The sequence below is a fragment of the Ipomoea triloba genome, chromosome 1, assembly GCF_003576645.1.
Source record: "Ipomoea triloba cultivar NCNSP0323 chromosome 1, ASM357664v1".
NCBI lineage: Eukaryota > Viridiplantae > Streptophyta > Magnoliopsida > Solanales > Convolvulaceae > Ipomoea > Ipomoea triloba.
The window spans coordinates 30,668,304-30,686,036 of record NC_044916.1 but is presented as its reverse complement, the minus strand read 5'-3'; the positions used below and the strand labels follow the sequence as shown (position 1 = coordinate 30,686,036).

General features: G+C 33.7%; 4 protein-coding genes across 14 annotated transcripts in view; 2 read left to right on the top strand and 2 right to left on the bottom strand.

Annotated features, from left to right (window-relative positions):
- The window catches only part of LOC115997766, a 9,503-nt gene extending 8,831 nt beyond the window's left edge, over nt 1-672 (top strand). For all 11 annotated transcript variants that reach the window (XM_031237290.1, XM_031237288.1, XM_031237287.1 and 8 more), the window contains one exon: nt 256-672. In XM_031237290.1, coding sequence (XP_031093150.1) covers nt 256-326 — 71 coding nt within the window. In that variant the 3' untranslated portion in view covers nt 327-672. The remainder of the gene's footprint in view (nt 1-255) is intronic.
- A 1,038-nt stretch (nt 673-1,710) lies between these two features.
- LOC116016888 lies at nt 1,711-4,518 on the bottom strand. The gene is made up of 3 exons (XM_031257330.1): nt 3,968-4,518; nt 3,581-3,767; nt 1,711-2,198 (listed from the first exon to the last, which is right to left on the bottom strand). The coding sequence occupies exons 1-3, from the start codon at nt 4,513-4,515 to the stop codon at nt 1,977-1,979; spliced, it is 957 nt and encodes a 318-aa protein (XP_031113190.1). The 5' UTR covers nt 4,516-4,518; the 3' UTR covers nt 1,711-1,976.
- A 283-nt stretch (nt 4,519-4,801) lies between these two features.
- Nucleotides 4,802-7,280, top strand: LOC116033711 (40S ribosomal protein S9-2-like). The gene is made up of 3 exons (XM_031276481.1): nt 4,802-4,925; nt 5,536-5,917; nt 6,832-7,280. Exons 1-3 carry the CDS (start codon nt 4,898-4,900, stop codon nt 7,013-7,015), a joined length of 594 nt encoding a protein of 197 aa, XP_031132341.1. The 5' UTR covers nt 4,802-4,897; the 3' UTR covers nt 7,016-7,280.
- Nucleotides 7,281-8,663: 1,383 nt separating this feature from the next.
- Nucleotides 8,664-9,353, bottom strand: LOC116033721. The gene has a single exon (XM_031276487.1). It carries the CDS (start codon nt 9,319-9,321, stop codon nt 8,848-8,850), a length of 474 nt encoding a protein of 157 aa, XP_031132347.1. The 5' UTR covers nt 9,322-9,353; the 3' UTR covers nt 8,664-8,847.
- Nucleotides 9,354-17,733: the final 8,380 nt, after the last annotated feature.

Here is a 17,733-nt window from a genome sequence, read left to right as displayed (position 1 = left end):
TCCCCCCCCCCCCCCCCCCCCCCCCCACACACACACACACACATCTTACAATCTCATGATGGGCCTTAACTATAGATGACATGCCTTAAACTTTGGATTGCATATTCATCCAGTTCATAGTAGGTCTAGTTAACATGAGCTCGCTAAATATGGCAAATTCTGACACAATATTGAAGATGATTCTGATGCCTTATGATGCTTCTGTGTAATTCTCAGCTAACTGATATTTTTTATTTTTGTATGGCTTTGTTGTAGTAGTAGACGAGTTCTTTGTTGATTTCGGCTCAGGGCCAACATGTCCTCAAACTGATGAAGAGAAACCATAGCTTATGTTGGTGTTTTCCAGATTCGTTGAAGTCCTGAATTCCCAGAGAAAGAGAAATCAAAACACCAATCAACATTACTTGCGGCGGTTAGATTCTCAGACTTGATTATCTGGAAAAAGATATTTTTGCCCGGTTATTTCAGTAGTATCCAAATTTTCTTAGTAACACGGCAGTCAAAAACCATTCATTGTTTCTATTTCTATGCTTTACCATAGGTATTGATTGAAATCAACTAGAAATAGCTGAATGTGCTAATGCAGTTTTGCTTTCTGCAACTTCTGACAATAGATGGTATATTTTGCTCTTTTAATACAAATACTTGTGGAACATAAGCCTTGAACATAAATGCGATTAGTAATTGAATAAACCAATAATATGGTTATTTGTACATTTTTACCTTTCGGAAAATAGAGAATGAATACTGAAGAAAAGAAAATTAAAGAATTAAAAGAAACAGTCTAAACTTATGGGCCGGGTTAAATATAAATAGAGTTATAGAGGACAGATGTAAAAATAGAATTAGGGGACACTGTTTTTATGTGGAAATTTCATGAGCTTTTTGGGCAACAAAAAAGCCAAATTAATTATTCATTGAGAGAATACAGAGGGGTGGAGAGTCAACCCAAATACAAAGTATTTGAACGGGCATCCTAAGTTAACGTATGAGCTTGTCAATTCTATTAACATGTCTAATAGCAAATACTTAAAAATTAGACAATATCTTACACACTCTCTAACTGTAAAACTTGTATATGAACGATCCGAGGGAAGGTCATTTATCAGCCGAGGGAAGGTCATTTATCAGCCGACACACTTGTTGGCAGTTTGATTGTATTTAGACATTTCGTCATCTCTTTCGCTCCAACCAAGATAATGCTTTTTTGATAGCGAGAGCTTCAGCGAGATGTGAATCTTTCATAGCTCTTAGAGGACTAGAGATAGCGGCTTGAAAAACACCTGCCTTATGGTATTTTATACTTTACGTCTTCTCACACTTTGACCACCAAGCTTTCCCCTCTTCTCCACTTTACATCTCATCCCTTACAAATTACCTTCCTTCTCCACTTTACATCCCATCCCTTAATTCCCAAACCCAATTAATCCCTAGTCTCTCTTCCTTAGCTTAATTGACATTGAACTTAGACCCATGGCTCCAACAGTATTAAAAGGCATTAGTGTTTTCACTGAACAATTTTCGATGAGAAGTTTTATGGATTTTTCTTGGTTGTCCTCTTCTGTAAATGTTGTATTATTGCACTATGCACTCAGATGCACTGCTTTCATTTTCTTAGTGTCAAAGATCGCGTTTACTTCTTGTCAACATTTCCATATGATTTGTTAAATATATATTAATGCGAATACATTCTAATGGTAGAATTGAAAATTAAACAAGCATGAAGTTCATAAAGTAAATTATCTGTCGAGAGAATTTGCATTGTTAGAAGAGAAATGAATCTCAGAATCTATTCAGACCCCAAAACTATGAAATACTTCTTTATTCACACTAAGAAAATGTTACGCGACATTGCAGGCTTAAGATCTAAGAAATAATAAAGTCAAACCCCAAAACCCCAGAGAAGGCACTTAGGCAGCTTGTCTCTCTGCAAATACCTGGGAATCTGTAAGGAACAATCTTCTCTGATAAAAGAACTATCTCCTAGCCCTTTGATAAAGGGGACTTGGCTCAGCATTTTGCGTTGTTGTCTCCTCTCGAAACGGTTGAGTTGATGCATCTGCTATAGTGGGTAACCTGGAAACGCTACCTTTCCCTTTCCCTTTCCTTGCATTTGGTCCAATCTCCTCTATCATGTACTTCCACCCATCAATTGGCCTCCTACGACTAAATATGTGTGTCTTTATAAAACTTGCTATCTGCGTGGAAAGCATTTTATCCCACCTCAGAAAAAAGAGAGAAGGTCACAGTAAAGTTACAATAAATATAGTTGGCTGAAGGGTGGAAGCTCTAGGATAGCCACTTATCACCACTAGGTTGCATATGATAAGCTTCCTTGTGAGTGCAAAGCTGGGAAATTGTGGTGTATCTTCAGCTGATTGAATTAGGCTAGCTTCTTGTGTGTGTGTGTGTGTGTGTGTGTGTGTTTTAGATTTTAACAAAATCCAAAATAAATGTTTCATTGATAACGCTAAAAAGTCTTGCTAGAGTAAAGAAATACAAGTGTAAAAGAAAGACATTTTGATACATGTGAAACATAGAGTTCATTATCTGTGGCATTAATTTAAGATTCTTGAACTTTAAAGTCTGTCCTGGAATTTGATTAGGGTGCAGTAGAGAAAAACTGTATTCCTCAGTCTTAGCTGAAAGATAGTTTTGTATGGGTTAGGATGGCAAACGGTAACAAGTCCTATACACATGCCAGGGAAAAGTTTTGCTGCAGTGCATTTTTGCCATTGTTATGATTTATGTTATTAACACTAGGCAGGCAATTACTTAGTATCTACCTTGTAAAGGAAGGCTGTCTAATATTGAAATACTACATGATCATAATGTCATGGGTAATAACACCATGTTTCATTTTTTTTTTTCTTTCTGGTGGTGAAAAAGTGTACGAATCACCTCCAACCCCCCTCCTCTCCCAATATTTAAACTAAAGTTCTAACCCTGGGCCTAACTGGGGAGTGGGGTGGGAGCTGAGGTCTTGAACTCGATAATTGTCTTGGCTCTCAACAAACTTGAGAGGCAACACATGAAAATCTTGGCATTTTTTAGCTGAAATCGTTTAGAGGTTTGGCACACAAGAAACATAGAAGAAAGAACTGTTTTCACTTATGTTTTCAGTTAAAAAATCTAGTCAACTAAATTCCCAAGGGGTAAAAAAAGGCTACCTATATCATTTCTAACAATCATTAGACTTGTTGATAATGAAGACCAGTAGTTTATTAAAGACAAACTATTACAGCATATAACAAAACAGAAAAAAACAGACAGGAAAATTTGTTCTTCAGGGAAGTGGGATTTTGGCAATTAAAGTCAGGAAAGACCTTAGGCTCCATGGCCCATCTAGTTGACTTGTGGATCATGAATAACATATGATGCAGACTGGGGCTTCTAAGATGTATTAAAGTATCAAAAAGTGGAAGTTCAATGAGCCTTGGGAATTTCTACTGACTATATTCTGTAAGAAAAGATGCTTGAACTTGGTATGTTAATGCCATCACTTCCCTAGAAGCAGCATGATAATTTTTGTTTTCTGTACCTAAAAATTCTACCAAGCAAATCTATATGGCAAACAAACCTGGAACTTGTTGAATGCAATCCGGCGCTCAAACTCTTGAAGCAAAAGATCTTCTTCTCTCTGTGACATCTCCCAGATATTCCCCTCTAGGGTTTTTGATGTTGTTTCCCAGCCATCAGGCTTATTTTTAATCTCAGAACTAGAAATATGCAAATTGTTCAACTCATCATTGGCAGAGTCAAAAATCCTGCAATTATTAGATGAACAACAAACCATTAGAAGCAACAATTAGACAGGCAGATAGGATCATACTTAAAGTTCTGGACTCAGAAATAAAAAGTTTGGAAGTTGAAAGAGCAATTGCAACAATCTCTCTGAATAAATGCAAAGTATTACACTTTCACAGCAATATTCAAACACACTAATATTGCAAAGATGTATACGTACTCAGAGGCGCTATCAAGCAATTTTTCGATATCGTCAGCATTGTTCCCATCTCCAAGCTTGGCTTCCTCCATCTTCTCAATCTCCTTCGCCCACAGATTCGCATGGACTCTTTGTTTCTGAATCCTGTAATCCCTCCTAACATTCTCCAAACTATAAAGTGAGCTCTCATTTTCACTTCTCTTAGCCGCAGAATCAGTACTTGAATCCTGTTTCGGAGTTTTGCCCTTCCTCTGATCCCAATTGTCGTTCATATCCTCCACGAACGCCCTGGTTTCGGTGTCGGCATCCGGAGGGAGAAGATTCTGGGGGGAATTATCATTGGAGACGTTGGAGGAGGTGTCATCGGGGAGTGAGAAGTTGACGTCGGTCTCCCACGGAGCTCGGTTCTTGCCGGAGAGGTCTTCCGGGAGCCAAGCGGTTTCCCACGCGTCGTTCCACTCGTCCTCACCGGTTTTGCCGGAGAATCGGCGGAGAACTGTAGGGGAGGAGGCGGGGTTTATTAGGGGCTTTCTGAGAATAGTGAAACAAAGTCTTTGAATTTGGTTCATTGCTTTGAAATTTGAATACAGTACTTGAATTTGTAATCTGACTTCCAGTATATGAAACTGTAAAACCTCACGGCGGCGCTACGGTCGTGGGCCGGTATCGGAACGGGAGGCTCCGGCGGTGTATGATTTTTTGAGTTTAGGGCTTTAGGCCCATTTTTAAAAAAGAATACTCCATAGTGAAAAGATACTAAAAACCAAATCAGATAAATGGGCCAATAGCCCATAAATAAAACCATTTTTAAAAGCCCGTCAGGGTTTTGGCCCGAAATTAGAATATATGAATAGATTCCCACCTCGTCGTGCCGCTGAAACCCTAGTCCCTCAGAGCTGCAGACTTTAGCTTCCATTGCCGAACTGAGGTTCTTACCTCCGGCAGTCCAGCATGGTGCACGTTTCCTTTTACCGAAACTGTAAGTCTTCTCATCCTCGACTTGTCTCTCTCTGTAATATTGATGGTTTATTATTTGCATGTGATACTATTTATGCATTCGTTGATTTGTCCTGAAATGTGCCTTGTTTACATATAAGTTTGAATTAGGGTATTCCTATTAGATTAGTAATTTAATCTAGAATAAAAAGAGGGGTTTTTTGGGGGGTGTTGTCCTGGTTTCTTAATCAGTTACCATTGCCTTCATGCTTATGATGTTTCTTATGTTTGGCAAAGTTATTATGATTTCTTTCTAATCCCAATCTTTAATTTTTGGTTTAATGGTTCATATAACCTCTAATTATTTGATTGTTAAGTGCCATTATATTTGTGTTAATTTCTCAAATAAATCGTTAAATTTATATGTATTTATCTTTAGAATTAGAGGAAAGAGACTGTTATTCTATCTGTGATTTCAAGTAATGAAATTACCTTATTGACTTGTGTCAATAATGTGGAAAATTTGCAAACCTGCGTAAATGGTATGTTGTAGTTTTTCTATATATAATATACCCCTTGTTGGGTTGTGATTGCTTTGTTTTGTGATAATTCATCAAAGTTTCTTATATCTTTCTGTAATCTACGGAATATAGATGGAAAGACATTCAAGAAGCCTCGCCGTCCATATGAGAAAGAGCGTTTGGATGCTGAGTTGAAGCTTGTGGGTGAATATGGGCTTAGGTGCAAGAGGGAGCTTTGGAGAGTTCAGTATGCATTGAGCCGTATCCGAAATAATGCAAGAATGCTTCTAACCCTTGATGAGAAGGACCCACGCCGTATTTTTGAGGGTGATGCACTCCTGAGGAGGATGAATAGGTATGGCCTGCTGGACGAGAGCCAAAACAAGCTTGATTATGTCCTTGCCCTCACAGTGGAGAATTTCCTTGAGCGCCGTCTACAAACTCTGGTGTTTAAGGCTGGCATGGCAAAGTCAATCCATCATGCAAGAGTTCTCATTAGGCAAAAGCACATCAGGTATAAACTAATTCTAAAAAAAAAAAATCAGTTAATTGTCCTTTAAAAGTTTTCTGTGCATATCTTAGTGGCTCAATTTGGATTAGTTTGCAGTTTACATTTTATAGAAAGTGAAAATTTGTTCCTTGGAATTAATGCATTTATGCAAAATTTGGAGAGAAAATATATAGGTCATAAAGAAAATTCCCATATTATTGAGACACAATTTTCCTAGGTGTAGAATAAAGAACTGGTTACCAGTTACAGAGTTCCTTGGAATTAAGGCACTGGTTACCAGTTAGTAACTGAATTGCAAACACTTTGCAAGATCTCAGTTTAATGTTTGATTGTATTCAACATTGACCTATAGGTTAGCAAACTTTTAATTGTGAGTCATTTTTGTTGCAAACAGTTCAGTTTTTATTTTTATTTTATTTTTTTACCGATTCCATTATTGTTTAATTGTTGATCAATTTTTATTTTTATTTTAAATATTATTTCTTGGTATATGATCCCCTTCATCCACTGGCCACAATCAATTTTGACTAATCCAGAGTTAAGCTGTTGTCAAAACCTATTTTGGGGATCTCACTATGCTTTTTGTTCCATTCACAATGTTTAAACTCAAGACCTTGTTTAAGTGAAACCAAGATCCTTTCATGGGGCCAATCAGTTGCTTTATGAACACAAACTACTCCCTGTTGCACACTGCTGTATCTGTGATTCATCTGAGAGCTTTCTTATTTTTAAGTATGCTGTTTATCTCACCACTGCTTTAGAAATGATTTATCTCTTGCATAATACAATTTCAGTATATTTGATGCTTCTGATGAATTTATTAGGGTTTTTTTTTTTGTGTATTTGAGTTTTAATATATTTGTAATGCCTACATTTTGCAGTAGGGTGCATGTTTTATAAGCTTGCTTTCATTTCAGGGTTGGAAGGCAGGTGGTCAATGTCCCATCCTTCATGGTCAGGGTGGACTCTCAGAAGCACATCGATTTCTCACTATCCAGCCCATTCGGTGGTGGCCGACCTGGTAGAGTGAAGAGAAAGAACCAGAAGGCCGCTGCGAAGAAGGCTGCTGGTGGTGATGGAGATGAAGAGGATGAAGAATGAGCTTGTTTCTTCTGTGTAGTAGGGTGTACCCTTTTTCCCCAATTTGTTTGGAGGTTATTGCACCTTACTACCCTTTTGCCAAAAGCCCAAAACTCTCTGAGGTCTTACAAGCTTTGACATTTTCTGTTGACTAATCTTTTGATTGCCCTTTTGTACCTTTTGTGGTTCCAGAGTTGGTTTACATCTATTACCGTAGTATAATTTAAGTTAAAGAGATGTTCTAGTACTTCAAGATGCCATCCAAATTCATTTTTTCCCTTCCAAATTTGAGACCTGAGCTATTTGCCATCCAAATACATTATACAACATGTCAAATACTAGTAATCATGATACAACTTATTGCTATCCATCAATTTCTTTAGGTCAAATTACGGTTGTCAAAATGGGCTAGCGGGACAGGCCAAAACCCACCCCTCCAGTGGGACGGACTAAAAAGCTCGCCTCTTGGCGGGTCTGGATTGTGGCCGACCCTGCCCACCACGCCAAAGCTCGTCTGCGGGGTGGGCTGACCCTCCCATCATTATTTTATATGGAGTAATTTTTTAAAAACAATGTACTGTCGTTGTGTAGTGTGTAATTGTGTATGTAGTACATTCTATGTTGGAACTAGTGAAAATAAATTGACAAAATGTTTGAAATTAAGTCTTAACTTTTAATAAAATAAATACACAATAATAAGTCTGTAACCTTCATTTAGCAATGTTTAGGGGTGGGGATTTAGGGAATGGCAGAATTGCATATTTGCATTCGCAGGTTTAGGGAATTAGGGGTTGCGAGTTGCGATGACGGCACTGAAGGGAGGGAAACAATTAAGGGATTGCAAGGTTATTTGACAATAGGTTAAGTAGTTATTATTTAAAGAATAATAGGTTTTGAATGTTTTCCTTTTAGTAGCAGGCCGCGGGCTAAACCCGCTTTTGGCGGGTTGAGCAATCGATGAACCCGTCTTCTACCTACGGGGTGGCCCAACAGCGGCGGGTAAAGTCCATTTTGACGGCTCTAGGTCAAATAGTGATAACAAAATAGTTACAAATTATTTTACTAAATACAAGTAATTTGTGCCAAAAATTAGATAACTCCTTCTAAGGACACATTGTGAGGATTATACACATTGACCAAGGGTCTCTAAACACGTGCATGAACTTGACACTTGATTGAGGATGAATGTAGTTGTATAAAGGACTTTACAACCTGATACCTTGACATATAGTCGAGTATAGTGTAAAAAACTTGACACCAGCCATCTAGCCTTGAATTGACTCCAATTTTAGACAAATGATGAGGACTTAACACCTAACATTTGACATAGTCAAGAACAAGTGTGAAGAACTTTACAATTATTTAATGATAGAGCAAAGGACCGTTTGGCCATACTTAGTCCTCAACAACCATGTTCAATGAAACCAAAATCGAAATTAACAAATTGATTTCATTAAAAAAAAAAAAAAGAGAAACATTTATATTATTTGTCATTTATGGAATATATTTGTATTCTATAAAACTAAAAATCTAAGTAGAATCATTTTATAATCCTTATTCTTTAAAAAAAAAGAATAAAATATTTAAAACTTACTGATTTTTATTGAAAATATTTAGTTACTCATTTTAGTTTTTATATGTTGTCTCAAAGTAAAGAAAATTTAAAGCATTTTTAACTGAAAGAGGGATTTTTCGAAATATATAAAAGATTAGGGTACAAATTAGAAACCCAAAAACCCGTCCAATTATCTTTTTCAACCCCAATCTTTTCAGTTTTTCCATGAAACCCCTAACTTTTCAGCTTTTCTTAATTTCTTCTTCTTCTTTTACAGTTTTACCCCTCTCATCCTACCCTACATGAAAAGTTCAGACTGTAACGAAGAGTAGTAATCAGCAGCTTCATCTTCGAACTCCCACAACCCATCATCACACAAAGAAAACGTCAAATCTCCGCCGTCCATTTCTTTCTCGTCACTGTTATCTCCGCCGTCCATCCCACCACTGGGAATACCGAGCTCGTCGTCGGAAGCTTCGAGAAGGTGTCTAATAACACTGACTCCATCAGCGTCTGCGTCTTCCTTAGTCGGGCCAACAGGCCCGCCCAGTTGCTGGCCCGGGCCCGGACCGGCGTCATGGGGGCCCGAAGAGAGCTCTTGCTGGAGAGAAGTGAAAATGGGGGACAAGTCTTGGGTGAGCTTCGAGTCCGCTTCTTCGTCGGCTTCGAGAATGGAGATTATGCGGTTAAGTGAAGATTTGCAGCGCTTTGCGTTTTCTTCTTCCTGGGTTTCTTCTCTGTGTCGTTTTAGCTGCGTTTTAGGGTCTGCCATTTTTGGAGAGATGAGAGAGAGAGAGAAAGGAGATGGGATGAGGGGAGAGAGTGTGGGGGATGAGAGGTATATATAGGAGGAGAAGGAAGAAGTGGACCGGAGGTCCGGTCAAAATTAACAATAAAGACAAATCGAAAATATTAATGAAAATTAAAATGAGTTTTACTATACATACTCTCAAATTATATTCTCTTATTTCTGCCAAAGGCCTTGTGTTTAATGATATCCGGTGTTTCGGTTCACACTCCTACATGGATGATGATGGGAGTGGGTCCGAACTTCAGTGAAGACAACTGTTGACTCTTTGACCGTGCTTCAATAGATTGAGAAAGAATATTCTTTAAGTGATAGACAAATATTGATTATTTTTATCATGTGAATTTATAAAAAAAGTATTTACATCAATATCATAACATGTATGAGAAAATATAAATTGAGAGTGAGTCCACAAGTATTGTCGAAGTAATTGATAATTATAAAATAATAATAATAATAATAATGAGTACATTAATAGTGGATAGTACTGTTCGGATCGAATCGTCACTGTTTCGAACTGGTCCTATCTCTCTTTTATTTTATTGTTCATACAATTATTAAAGGACCCTGCTAGATACGGAGTACTTTTTTCTGATAAATTTTTTTAGTATTATTGTCTACATTGTAATATATGTCGCATAAAGAATTGAATATGTAACCTCTCAATTAGGAGAGTCATAATTTGTTATTTGACTACAAAGTGTTTGAAAGTAACTAGAAAGAATGAGTTGTGTTGATCTTAAAAAGGACTTCCGCCCAAAAACTGGGAAGTTATTTCAAGAAAACAAAGATATTTTCTCCTTGACTATTAATCATCTTCTGTTGACTTTAACTTTCCACTATCTCCCAAACACTGAAAACTCGAAAAATAATTTTCAGAAATCATTTTTTGGATTTCCAAACACACCCTAAAAGGATAGTCATAACTAATAAGAGAGTGAAATTAAAATAATTACCTAAAAAAGAATGAAAGATATTTTTACTATGGTTAAAATATCACGAGTTTAATTTTGTAAAAATATTTTTAATCAATCATGTCGCATCATATGGTCTTTGTATTGCTGGTTGTTGCATGTTTACATAGAAGCATGTGTGGATTTATCCAATGCACAAATGTTGATCTCCCTTGTCACCCAAAAAATTATTTTATATATTTTTTTATTTACTTCCTACTAGTTGGGTACAAATTTTGTTCTAAAAAATCTAATACATCTTGTTAATATATTGAGGAAATTTGACAATTAGATGATAGTTGATTGTGTTAACAATTTTGATGAGCTGATAATATTAACTAGTTATAGAATGTGTTTGGTAATTAGTTGTTTACTCTAGTTACATGTAGTATACTTAATCAATTTACTTGCATTAACAAATCCTTTCTTTGTATAACTTGGGAGGGACTTCACTTTGCCGATATACCCCAAATTGTTAGAATAGCCAATTCTTCTTCCCTAATTAACATGAGACTCCTATATTCAAATTAAAAACCACTGTTGATTCGTATAATTGAAAGTCTATACGTAATGTTAGATCACTCAAGTTTTACTTTTTACACCAACAATAAATTTATTTGTATTTTTTTTTTGTTTTTCAAAGAAGATAAAATTGGGATCAAATTACCATATTGATATGTACCATGTGCAATTTGCTATTTCAAGTTACACCTTAAACTAATCAAGTATGTAAGCTTTTAACAAAAATATATTTAAAGACAACATCAAATAAATTCGAAACCTCTTTTGAAGATAAAACTTATCCCATCATGATTAATACATATAATTATATTATTATTATTATAAAATAAGATTTTTTGTTAGGTCGTAGCAATTTTATTTAGATTTGCATACTACATATCATTGCATGTATAATTTGGTCTACATAGTTCATCACAACAAATGCTAAGGTAGGGTTGAAAAATAGCTTTCTTTAAAGCATAGGTATATGAGTAAGTCGTTTTTTCCCTTACTTTAATGATATAAATTTCCCTGTATCATGATTAGCATAGTAAATAAATTCTTCCATTCAATGATCTCCACTTTTCTTGTGCCAATAATAGATGTATTGCAGTTATTCCTTAAGAGTTCCACAATTAAAAAAAAAAATAGAGAAACATGTGTTTATATAATTATATGCAGGACTAGTTAATTTATTAGATTCATTATTATTTTTTTTTTAAAAAAGTGATTTGATCAATGTGCAACCTTGGGTCATAATGTTTTTAAATTACACACACACACACAGATCTCAATCGCTCATCAAAGTTCATTAACAACCCGTTTGATTGGTTGGTGGGAATTAAAATTTCACTCCCACCTAATTTCAAAGGCAATCAAATCACTCTGTTTGGTTAGAGAAATTTGTAATTCTATAATCTTCATTCAATTATAATCTCATGAACTCCTCCCCTCACCCCAGGTATTTCAAATTTGCAATCGGGAAAGAAAAAAGATACCATTTAGATAAAATTACATTTCTCTTTTGTAACCTAAAAAAAAAAAAAAATCCTCTTTTGTAATCTTAAAAAGATACCCTTTAGATAAAATTACCTTATATGATATTTTTTGGATGTAAACATTTAAAAATTAAAAATATTTACATTTTATTATGTTTAAATAAGTTGTGTACTTTTATTTTTATAAAGTTTTTTTTAATGTAATCTTATAAAGCTTAATGTTGCATGGTTAAGTAAATTTTGGGGACTATTAAATATGTTCCTGTTATACAAGTTTATATCCAATTTTAGTCGCCTATTAGAGTTCATCAATTTTACTAAAAAAAAAAAAATTCGGGGTCAATTTTATAATTATTATAATTTTTTAAGTTTATAATAATTATAAAACTGACAACGTCTAGTTTCTCGTTATTTTTTTTTTAATATATCTCAACCATTGATCTACGCAAATGAATATATTAGATCAGTTATCACTTTTTACTTGAAAGTTTGTTATCACTTACCCTCCCTTATGTGTGTGTGTGCGCGTGCACACACACACAAGGGTTCAAAGAGAACATAGTTCTCCTATAAAAAGTTAAGATTCATCATAACTATTCATTAATTAGGTGTTGATGTTTTAGTAAAAATCACATGATCAGTTTTACAATTATTACAAACTTTAAAATTTATAATATTTATAAAATTGACCCGCCATTTTTCTTTTTATTTTTCAAAAACACTCAACTATATATGATTTACCAAAATTGATTATTAGATCAGTGATGCACTCACTTTTTACCTCGGAGCTTGTTTTCATATATATATATATATATATATATTGTAGAGAGAGAGAGAGAGAGAGAGATTTTAACTAGCTCTCATCATTTCTGCACACACCAAGAATGCTCAAACGATACTTGATAAGAACTTTGAGCGAGTAAAATTGAATCGAAGTATTTGAATAAATGGATGTCAAATGTAGAACTTCAAATAAAGCTCTCTTGTTATTTTTGCACGCACCAAAAATGCTCAATCGATACTCAATAAAAATTTTGAGCAAGTAAAATTGAATCGAAGTTTTTGAATGAATGGATGTCAAATGTAGGACTTCAAATAAAGCCAACCATTTGTCAGTTGAAGCTGGCTCAATTAATATATGAATTAACAACCAGTCTAACCTGATTGAAATATAATGTGGACATTATCAATGAAAATACTATAATAACATGTGCTAGTTATCTTACATCTATCCACTAAATTTTCAAACCTGTAATATTAGCTTGTATGTAATATATATATGTATATACACATAGATACACATAATCATGCATATATGTCTGTAAATATATACACACATCTTAATTACTTAATACTATTGGCGTTTCGTTTTAGAAAGTCAATTTGTAACAAATTTTTTTTTTGTGAGTTCTTTTAGTCGCCAAGCAAAATAAAAAAAGCATCTTTATTATAGAAAAAAATATATTAATCAATTGACCATAAGACATTAGTCTAGTGGACGAGAAGTGTCATTAAAGATTTTACTTTTTACAACGGGGTAAAGGTTTGATTCATGACACAAGCATTAGAGTTTGAGTTTGGGTTAGACTTGTGTGATCTATAATTCGATATTAAGGTTCATAATATAATCCAATGAAACCAAATAATTGGATGATAATAATAATAATAATAATGATAATAATAATAATAATAATTTCTTCAAAAAAAATAAAAAAAAAATAATAAATCAATCAATACAAATCAATCAATCGATCCCACGATTGAGACCCATCACCAGAAGGCATTTTATTTAGTGCGTAATTTAGGTCTCATTTATTGAAAAGTACATGTATATTTAATTATATTGTTGTTTATTTAGAAGTTGTTGTAATTGATTCTAATTAATTTTTATTTATATTGTGTAGAGAGTATAAAAATACAGATTAACTTCTCTCAAATGTTAAATTTCCAACCTCAAGGCTCCATACTTCGATCATATTTGGGAGAATGTATTTTTTACACTGTCACTGTCAAGATTTAAATCTTAATCTTTTATTTATTTATTTTTCAAATACTACCTATTCAACATAACCTACGCCCATACGGGCAAAAATAGAGGTTAACTAAATAAGTACAATAAAGCCTCTTTAAAAGAAAAAAAAGTACAGTAAAGCCTGAATATGGTGACATTGCGAGATTAGTTGGTGATATTTGAGATATTTTAGATCAAATGATTTAATCAACCATTATATCGTGGACAAAAATTCACAAATCACAATGCACTGTACACCTTGATCTAATACATATAATTTATGTTATCAGTGTTGCGCCTAGCCAAACTACATATTTCCTAATTGATTAAGCACGAGTCGATCTTCCAAAAAGCTAATCCTTGGATTAAAAAGATTGTCTAGGTCTACTATTCACATCATTGAACATTTGGACCAATTAAATTGTGTTATAATTTCTAAACTCTATACTTCTTTTTGAGTGACGAGGAAAACTTGTAACCACAATTCAAGAGTCTGCATGGTTAAATCACGCTTTGTGGTCTTAACTGACAAATGACTACAATAAGGTAAACCGACTTAGGTTGCTTATATATAAGTAATATAACTAATCAGTTCAAACAAAAATGTCAATATAAATTATATACGGAGTATTTCATTAGTATATTGATTGGGGATGAGGAATATAAGATTCAAATTCATATCTAATAACGTAAAATTAAATCAAACTCAAATATTTACAATATTGAACTATTGTGTATGTATTATTCTGTCCAAGTCAATGAATTGCGTGGCATAGAAATTCAATATTGAGTAACATTTCAGTACAGTCATTTGTACATTTTTCTAAATTGCTTATCAAAATAATTGTAACTTGTGGACTGGGCAGCCATTCAAGACAACATTCAAACGACTCGAGTGCATAAGTCCTATTCCAAGCTATTTTCCAATTTGACGGAAAAAGAACCATTTATAGGGCAAGACAATTTACCATAAAAATCATTTTAATAAAAGAAATATTAGTATTTAAAATCTATCGTTTTGAAATAAAATATTACTACTGCTTTCAGTCCCCTCACTAATCTCTATCTCTATATATTTTTTTTATTATTCACGGTTCTTTACAAGATAATCCGTTTCATACTTTTTCAAACATTTTAAATCTAAAGAGTCTAAGTCTCACTATCAGAGTTTGACCTTATAAACACCCATTTGAAATGATAACCATGATGCCATAACATTACATGATAGTTGATAATTTAAATTAATCTTATAATAGTGATGATTCCAAACGTCATATGAAAAAAAAAAAATAAAAGAATCTCTACGCTATCTCACATGTCGTTGGACCATAGACTTTGGGGAAGTTTTCTTGGTCCAAAGCACATCACCTACAAATTTTTTGACAGTTTCTATCGATGGTGACATTGAAATTGTAATACTAGACTACTAGTTTGAATTTTGAACAATTGCATGTACAAGTTTATCTTAATAGTGATAAAAGAGTGATAATGCATATTTAAATAAATATAAATATTTTTTTATTATTGTGTATATTTTATATTATGTAAAAAATCGAAAGTAATGTTTGACAACAATGTTGATCATATATGTTAATTATATATATTTATATAATTAAATATTTCATACATTATTACATATAATATAATTAAAAATAATTATCAATAATAATCGACACAATCACATGCGCTATATATAATGATATTGCACGGTTCGTACTAGTGTCGACTGCTATTGTAAAATACTAAAATCTCCCTATAACTTCGGCATCCCAACTCAAACTCTTTGGCTCCGCCCCTATGTATATATGTATATGCACACTATATTATAGATATTTGTTTTAGCCTACATGGGTAACTCAATTGGTCACAGGAGTGAAGTTTGAGAAGAAAAGACCAAGGATTGAGTATGAGGCTCAGCTCATTGTGCACAGTAAGCAAAGGTCTAGCCTCTGTGCTCAGCTGAGTTACCATGACTTACATCCTCCCAAATAATCTGTCGAACCGGGGTGTGGGGTACTTAAGGTTGGGCATTCAACCTTTTGAGAAGAAAGATTTAAAAAAAAAAATTTTAAAAATTAAAAAAAAAAAAAAAACTTGTATGAGAGGCTCAGTTGTTTCCTAGATGGTAGGTTGTGGGTAAGGACAAAAATTGAACCTAAAAAAACTACTAAATCACCATAATTTACCCTCCATTATGGACAATGAAATTCCACCTTTTGTGAGCTGGATAGTGATTCATTTTTTTGGCCCTGTTTGGTAAATAATTAGTCTATCAGCCAATTTTGGCTTATTTGACCACTATTAGTTGTTTGACTTGGTTAAAAAAATCAATATAAGTGTTGGTTAATAAGCTTTTTGTAATTCCAAAATGCTAAAATTCAAAAGGCTGCTCAAAGCACCATTTTCAATTAGCCTTTTGAGAAAAGAAATTATACCAAACAACTATCACCTAACAACTAATTTATCAAACAACTCTTTACAATCAGCTAATGTTATCAACAAATCATACCTTCTAATCCAAACAGCCAGCTCAATCAGCTAACAATCATTTACCAAACAGGGCCATTATTAAATTTATGTCCAATCTCTTGGTAATTAAACCAAACACATACTCTATTTCTTCTCTATTTCATTATTTATGAAATAATATTTTTATTCCTTAAATATTTATTTTATGAATCAAAATGTTAATGTTTACAAGTGTGCTGTGCGTATCAAACAGATAGACAGAAGCTTTATTAGTACTTAACGGTAATGGTTAATTAAAAATTAATGAATGAAAACGAAGCATGCATGAACCAATGTGATAACGTTGGAATTTGCTAACCACTCTTTAGTTATATATTATAACTCCATTGATGAAGACAAGCTTGACTGCCATCGAAGACCATTCCAACAACTGCCATTCCGTCGTCAAACAAACCACTCCCCACTCTTCATTTTTCTAGTGATATAATTGATTGATTATATGTTGTGAAATATTATATAGTGCATGACAGGGATTTCTAATCTAATTATATAAAGTAATTTTTTTTTATTTTATTTTTGAAAATTATAAAGTAAAAAGTTAAGGTTGTTAATCCTTCATTATCTGAGGTATTGCAAATTTGCAATATTGTTTAGCTTAGTATTATATAGGGTGCGTTGGTTCGCACATGAGAATTGGAACCGGAATGAGTATTAAATACTTGATAATGGTAGGGTACGGTGTGTTTGGTTGATAGGTTTTGGTATAAGGTATGGGTATCAAAGTGATTGTTATTATTTGGTTAACAGATTTTTAGAATACTAATATGGGTTTGGAATACCTCAATAATTGAAAAATTCATACCTTTATTAAATAAGAGTTTCATTTTCCTTCTTCCTTTCCTCCCCAACTATTAATAATTATTCTCATTCTACCCTACTACCAAACATGTAAAATACTTTTACCAAAATCCATTACCCTTACCAAATATTTGATACACATACCGATTCTGATTCCCATGTGTGAATCAAACACACCCGTAATGGGTTTTGGTGAACGTATTTTGCATGTAGGATGGAACGGGAATGATTATTAATAGTTGGGAAAGCGGAGGAGGAAGGGGATGCAACCATTTTATTAAGGAATGAGTTTTGCAATTAAGGGGTAATAAAAATCTGTAGTAGTATTCTAAAAACATGTCAACCAAAATTTGATACCCACTTCTGATAATTAAACTTGTAAACCAAACACCTAAAATACAATTGAGTTGAGCCTATTATATGATAGTTCTACTTGCATTCATTTCTCTCTCTCTCTCGTCTCTTCTTCAACCTAGCTTATCTTGATTAAACCTGTAAACCAAACACCTAAAACACCTTTCTTTCTTTTTGTTTGTTTGTTTGTTTGTTTTTTTTTTTTTTTTTTTTTTTTTTTTTTTTTTTTTTT